The sequence below is a fragment of the Dipodomys ordii genome, unplaced genomic scaffold (assembly GCF_000151885.1).
Source record: "Dipodomys ordii isolate 6190 unplaced genomic scaffold, Dord_2.0 Scaffold19, whole genome shotgun sequence".
Taxonomy (NCBI): Eukaryota; Metazoa; Chordata; class Mammalia; order Rodentia; family Heteromyidae; genus Dipodomys; species Dipodomys ordii.
In genome coordinates, this window is record NW_012267235.1 from 12,546,126 (window position 1) to 12,553,787 (window position 7,662).

The 7,662-nt window shown below is 42.8% G+C and overlaps 1 protein-coding gene across 1 annotated transcript in view; it reads right to left on the reverse strand.

Annotated features, from left to right (window-relative positions):
* Positions 1-817: 817 nt before the first annotated feature.
* The window catches only part of LOC105983295 (arachidonate 12-lipoxygenase, 12S-type-like), a 34,294-nt gene continuing 27,449 nt past the window's right edge, over positions 818-7,662 (reverse strand). The window contains 6 exon segments of the mRNA XM_013013132.1: positions 818-893; positions 1,218-1,381; positions 1,475-1,639; positions 1,757-1,844; positions 1,846-1,861; positions 6,048-6,195. Coding sequence (XP_012868586.1) covers positions 818-893; positions 1,218-1,381; positions 1,475-1,639; positions 1,757-1,844; positions 1,846-1,861; positions 6,048-6,195 — 657 coding nt within the window.

Below are 7,662 nucleotides of genomic sequence, written 5' to 3' on the forward strand. Positions count from 1 at the left end.
TTGTAAAGTTTGTTTTCAACATATTTTCTTGTCTCATTGTTACAATGGGTCAACCTGTATCCTTGTTTCAGCATTTTGTTATTTCCCTTCCCCTCCCCAAATTAGAAAAATGTATATGCAAGATGCAGAGCAGCGACATCAAATACAGTGAAAACAGGTTATTCAATGGGGGAAGAACATACCAAAGAAACAACAACAAAAAAAAACACATAGTACATTAAAATACGTTAAAAACAATAGCAAGAAAGAAAAATCCACTTGTGTCCCTATCTTGGGGCTCATTTTACTTAACATCATCTTGTATGGTCATATGTACATAGCTTTTGACTTTTTCTGCTTGTCCTAGACATATACTAGTTATTGCAGATAAGGGAAACCCATAGGACCTATGTTTTTTGGGGCCAGGCTTGCTTCACTTCATATAATTTTTTTCCAAGTCTTTCCATTTCCTAACAAATGGGACGATGTCATTTTTTTTCTGATGGAGGCATAGAATTCTTTCTGATGGAGGCATAGAATTTTGGCAGAGTTCTTGATATATATACCTTCTTCAGGCCTCCAATCCTCTGCTTTTTGTTATTTGTGAACACATATGTAAAACATAACCAGCAAATGGAATTCAAAATGTATAAAATTATCCAGCATATGACTTGTAGATAGATGAAATTTAACCAATCAGTCAAAATTGATTGTATAAATATGTCTTATCCAAAAATCACCTGGCTGCATTAGATATAGTGCCATAGTGAGTAAATCAGTGTGGTACAGAGAAAGACAAATTAGTGCATGGAGTCAAATAGATAACTCATAGTCTATTTCAAATATGACGACTTGTGTCAGCATTGGAGATTAGTGGGGAAGGATAGGTTTCTGAATATATGATACTGGAATAACTGAAGAGACAAATGAGGAAATAAAATTTGACCTCAATATCATATCAAGTGAAAACCAATCCTAAGAATTACATAACAAATGGATAAGTCAAACTTCCAGATCAGGAGGAAACTACAGGAGTAGATAGTGGATTTCTCTAAAAGATACAGTTCCAATTAGAAGACCATTCTCACAGGGTACTGAGAGCTGAGGACAGTGCCTCGGGGAGTGAAATATTCAAGTAGGGAACTCAGTTATAGGGTAAAATTAGAATAGTAGCAAGTAGGGAACAAAAAGCAAAGAAGTCTTTAAAAGATGAGCAGATTAGGCTCAAGTGGTGACACTTTTCTATGCAACTTGGCTTCAGGTATTCATAGGGAAAGTCTAGCTTCTCATTTTGGGCCACAATTTCCCTCTCCAGTCTGTCTAGTTCTGTTTGAAATCTCCCTAGCACAGCTTTTGGCTCAGGGCCTGAAAAATACCCTACTTTGTGATGACCCAGGGACACCTGAAGCAGAAAGAAAGGATGCATTAGCTCTGAGATCCAAGACATAGGGAGATGGAGCCTAGTCCTGCACCTTAGGCTCAGAGCCCCTCTCACCATGTCTGGTGGCCTCCAGCTCAGGAGCCCTGTGCTGGCCATCTGAAAACAAGTCTGCCAGACATTAGGTAATGACCCCATTACTGTGGCTTTTGTCTCATCTTCCTTGATGGTGGATGGGTGCATCCTCATTGAGCCTGGGATTTTAGGAATCCAGGCATACCAGTCAAACCAGGGAGGAATCATCAGAATTCACCAAAGCTCTAATTTCAGGAAAGTTGCTCCCTAATTTCTCTTTCAAGCATCCCCCTTATCTAGACATTGCCCCAAGCTTTCTGGCATCTGTACCTGGCCCTGACTGATGGCTGCATGCTGGGCAATGCATGTTAAGATGTACATGGTAAGGAAGTGACAGAGGTGACAAAGACTAGAAGGAGACAGGGAAACCTAGAAGAAAGAAAGGTGTTTAGAAGCCATGACCTTGAAATAACGAAGCAAATACTGTCTGGACACCGGTAACTCACTCCTGTAATCCTCGCTACTCAGGAGGTTGAGATCTGAGGACTATGGTTCAAAGCCAGCCAAAGCAGGAAAGTCCATGAGGATCTTATCTCCAATTAATTATACCCAAAAGCCAGAAGTGGAGGTGTGGCTCAAATGGAAGAATGCCACTTGCTTTGAGCAAAGAAGCTAAGGGAGATCACCCGGACTCTGAGTTTAAGCCCTATTACCAACACAAAACAAATCAACAAAAACTGATGTCTTGACCTGTCCATACTCTACAATAACCAACTATTCATTCAAAGAGCATCAAACCACTTTATACTAGGTACTCTAGTCACTGGAAATGCATTGGTACAAAAGAGAGAAATCTTTCCCACCTTATACTGTAGATTCTAGTAGGGAGGAAAGATAAATAGAAGGAAAGCTACATCCAGTATGTTTATGATGACAGTAGAAATAAAGCAGGGTAAGGGGATAGAAACAGAAGAGCTGGATGATAATTCAGTTAAGGGACCAGGAAGTGCCGCTGACATCTATGAAGCGGGATGGACTGATCAAGGGCACTAAGCTGTGCCATTCTGCCCTGGTTCTGGCTCTGCTACTGACCTTGAACTGATTGCTCTAGCTGCTTTGAATCTCAACATTTTTCTCTAAAAATGAGGGTCATTGTTACTTATAAATGAGATGGTCCATGCAAAGTCCTCAGTGTGCTGTGACTATCATACAATTTGGAGGCTGAGGCCTAATAGGCTGTCTGGTCATATATCATGATTTTAAAAAGTCGTTGGGAAAAAAAAAGCAGAAAAAAAGCAGACAACTAAAGGGAAAATAGTAAAAGTTTTAGCAGGCACTTCCCAAAGGAAGTTACCTAAATTGGATATGAAATCAAAGGCACACAGCTTGACTAGCCTTTGGGGCAATACAACTTAACCTCACAATGCAATAATACACAGAACTACTAACATGATAAAAAAAAGAAAAGTATAATATGGAACCAACCCAGATGTCCCTCAGTAGATGAATGGATCAAGAAAAGGTTTTATATATATATATATATATATATATACACATACATACACACACACACACACACACACACACACACACACACAATGAATTCTATGCCTCCATCAGAAAGAATGACATTGCTCCATTTGTTAGGAAATGGATAGACTTGGAAAAAATTAAGTGAAGTAAGCCAGGCCCAAAGAAACATAGATCCCATAGTTTCTCTTATTTGCAATAACTAGTATATGTCTGAGACAAGCAGAAAAGGTCAGATAAGTTGATGTTAGGTGAAATGAGCCCCAAGATAAATATTCAAATGTTTTTTTTTCTTTCTTGCGATTGTTTCTAACTTATTTATAAGATGATTTCTTTATTGCTTTGTATGTCCCTTCCCCAGGGTATAACTCCTGCTTTCATTGTATTTGATGTTGGTATAATTTGTGGAGGGGAAGGGAAAAAACAAATCATTTAAATAGGGATACAGGTGGACCCATTTCAACAATGAGATGTACAAGTCGTTATGTTGAAAAACAAACTTTAGGGCTGGGAAGGTGGCTCAGTGGTAGAGTGCTTGCCTTGCATGCATGAGGCCCTGAATTCGATTCCTCAGCACCACATAAGCAAAAAGAAAAAAGCCAGAAGTGGCGCTGTGGCTCAAGTGGTAGAGCGCTAGCCTTGAGCTGAAGAGCTGAGGGACAGCACCCAGGCCCAGAGTTCAGGCCCCAGGACCGGACCCCCCCAAAAAAAAAAAGAAAAGAAAAAAGAACTTTACAACTTTGTTAGGGGTGGAGTGTGGGAGATGGGAAAAGATGGGAAGGGGAAACAAAGGAGGAGGCAACAATGCTTGATAAGAAATGTACTCATTACCTTGCCCATGTAACTCCCTCTGTATGGTATTTTCACAATTTAAAAAAAATGGAAGTGGCTGGGTACTGGTGGCTCATATCTATAACCCTAGCTACTCAAGAGGCTGAGATCTGAGGATCATGATTTGAAGCCAGCCTGGCAGGAAAGTGCATGAGATTCTTATCTCCAGTTAACCACCAGAAAACTGGAAGTGGCACCATGGCTCAAGTGGTAGAGCACAAAGAGACTCAAGGACAGTGCCCAGGCCCTGAGTTCAAGTCCCACATTGGACCAAAAAGATGGAAGTGCTGTTCTCTTGTAATTGAGAAAATGGAAGGAGTGGGGGCTCCCTGTAACTGTAGAACTGGTCATTATGGACCTTACAGTCCATTATTTTCACATCTAGAGTCAGGACCTGTGGAACCCAAGAAACTTAATTGAGAAGTACTGTAGAAATTTTAGTCCAGATGGAGTGCTGTGGGGTAGGTGGAGAAGATCTTTTAAGGTAAGAGTCCATCCATGCTAGGTGTATTGATTATTGATCTGTACATGCCCAGGTCTGGCTGTAATAGTTCCAAACCAGTTTCTTTAATTGTCTCCAAAAAGGTAGAGAATGAGATTTAAGGTGTTGCTCTGACAGGTGAAGAGTTGAAGGACAATTGGAATCAGTGCAGGGTAATCCTTGTATGCTAGAGAAGAATCTGAATCTGGAAGGAGCTGAGAAAAGGCCCTTCTCAAGAGATTAAAATGTGGGCTGAGGGCCAGGCTCACATCTGAAATCCTAGCAGAGATTTGAGGATTATGGTTTGAAGTTAGCCAAGGCAGGAAAGTCTGTATGACTGTTATCACCAATTAATCACCCAAAAGCTGGAAGTGGATCTGTGGTTCAAGTGGCAGAGTGCCAGCTTTGAGCAAAAAAGTGCTAAAGGATGGAGCACCCAGGCCCTGAATACTGGTGCACGCGTGCGTACACACACACACACACACACACACACACACACACACACACACACACACACCACCCCCACACACGGGGTCAGGATACTAAAGGTAGTGTCTAGATCCTAATGAGGAAGGCAGTTGAAGCAAAGAAAGATGAGCATCAGGGTTAGCATGCTGAGTTCAGGTTTGAGCCAAAGCATGGAGAGTACTGAGGTTATGTTTAGAAATGGCCTTGCCCTCTGGCAAGTGTGCAACACACCCAAGCCCTTGTGTGTGTGCTGGATGTAACAGGCCGGCAGGAAGGAAAAGCTACAGTGAGTTACCACAGGCTTTGGTATGAAGCTTCTCTCATTGAATTCTACGATAGAAAAATAGCGAACCATGAAGATGAAACAGAAGCCGTCATGGATATAGTTCCGGCCTAGTTATGGTCATTCACGGCAAGTTATGGGCATGACTGGAAGTAGGGCCAAGAGTAAAGGTTTGAGGCCAAGGCCCTCCAGGAAGATGATCTGGCTGTCTAGAATGAAAATTGTGAACTGTTAGCTGGGTGTTGATGGCTCACACCTGTAATCCTAGCTACTCAGGAGGCTGAGATCTGAGGATCATGGTTCAAAGCCAGCCTGGGCAGCAAAGTCCATGAGACTCTTTGTCTCCAATAAACCACTAGAAAACCTGAAGTGGTGCTTTGGCTCAAGCGGTAGAGGGCTTGCCTTGAGCTGAAGAGCACAGGAACAGCACCCAAGCCCAGATTTCAAGCCCCAGGACCAACAAAAAAAAAAAAATTGTGAATAGTTGCTATGCACTGGTGGCTCACTCTTAGCTACTTGGGAGGCTAAGAATGGGAGGATTGCAGTTCAAGGCCAGCCCAGGCAGAAAATGTTTCCAAGGTCCTTTCTCAACTGGTAACTGGATGCAGTGATACACACTTGTTATTTAAATCTGCACAGAGGCCAACATTGGGCAAGATAGTAATTTTAGATCTGTTCATACAGAAAAGTCCAAAGCACTTCATCTCCATCAAGGGAAATGGGATGCTGTGTGGTTGCCTGTGATCCCAGCAGGAAGCCTAAATTAGGCAGGTCTCAGATGGAGCAGGTCCTGGCAGGAAATGAGACTGTTTCAAAAGTAACCATTACAAAATAGGCCTAGAGGCATCAGTCAAGTAGTAGAGCTATAGCCTACCAACAAGCCTTAGTACCACACACAATACAAAATATCTGTGACTATCTTGTAGATGTGTTCATGCATGGAGAGGGAGAGGTGTGATTTGGGGTTAAGGTCCTATCCCCAGAGGGGCAGAGCTAGGAAAGGCCTCTGGGATGGATCTTACCTCGGTCCTGAGCCTGGCACAGCCCCACCTCAGTGATCTCCCGACACCAGGCCTGCAGCTCAGGGTCCCCTCTCACAATGTCATCCCTCTGGTAGAAGGGATGGACGATGCCCCCCACATACCTATCCAGAGACGTTAGCTGAGCTCTCTGAGAGCAGAAGGCCCCAACCTCTTCTGTCTGCTCCTCTTTCATGTCACCTCTGCCCAGCTACTGTTTCTCTATGTGTAGGGGTATGTGGGGGGAGGGATGCAGAACTTCCTTCTCTTTGGGACAATTCCTAGATCCTCTTACACAGAAAATGTTAATAATAGTAAAAGCTGGATTTATTTTGGTTCCTTTCTCCTTCCAGCATTTTTCAATGAACTTTAATATACAACAATTTGAGAGAATAGAAAAACATGTGAGATGTATTTAAAAACTACAGTATAAGCTGGGAGCTGGTGGCTCACACCTGTAATTTCTAGCTACTCAGGAGGCTGAGGTCTGAGGATCATGGTTCAAAGCCAGCCTGGGCAGGAAAGTCCATGAGACTCTTCAATTAAGTACCAGAAAACTGGAAGTGGCACAGTGGCTCAAGTGGTAGAGCACTTGCCTTGAGCAGACAAGCTCAAGACAGTGCCCAGGCCCAGAGTTCAAGCCCCATGCCCAACAAACAAAAACAAAAAACCTACAGTATAGCACTGGTACAGTACATTAAAAGATTTTGCTGAAAGAAACAATAATAAAAGGTCTCCATTTATACTTCATATATACCTTGTGTCAGAGAGCTATATACTTTTTTCATGGTAATAGGATTTAATATTCTTTGACTAAACACAACAGGATTTACCCATTAACTGTAAGAGTTTTCTCCTTCAAAACAGCCATCTTGGTAGGTTATATATTATGCATTTATTCTAGTGATGTTAGCATTGCTTTGGATGTGTTTTTTTATTATTGTTGTTGGTCATAGGGTTTGAACTCGGACTGAGCGCTGTCCCTCAGTGGATTGGGTCAAGGCTAGCTCTCTACAACTTGAACCACAGTGCCACTTCTGGTTTTCTGGTAGTTTATTGGAGATGAGTCTCATGGACTTTCCTGCCTGGGCTGGCTTTGAGCAGTAATCCTCACATCTCATCCTCCTGAGTAGCTAGGATTACAGGTGTAAGCCACTGGTACCCAGTTACTCTATTTCTTTTAACTCTAAATCCAGAAGCCTCACAAATATGACCACTATGAGTAGAATGCCATCATTTTCTAGCCTTGTTGCTGCCCTCAAGTTTTCGTGTCTTTTGTCACAGGCAGGGAGCATAAGCAGAGGTGGCCTTGTGCAACTGCTCCATTGGGCAGTGGCTTAGCTGACCTATGGCTCCCTCTGTCTGCCTGAAGACCTGGCTGCCTGGGGCCTGCTGGGAATCCCAAGTGCTTACAGGATGTTGTATGGCTCTGGGAGATCACTACCCAGTGAGCGAGAGGGGGCTGAGAATTGGAGGTGTGGAAGAGGGGAGGGGGCAGCGATGTGGTTTTAGTTAACATAGGGCTAAAACAAAGTATAATCAAGAAAGTGCAGATATGAGGGAATAAAAAGAGAGTTGAGGGAAAAGGAGAGAGGGCCAAAGTGGCTCAGTGGTAGAG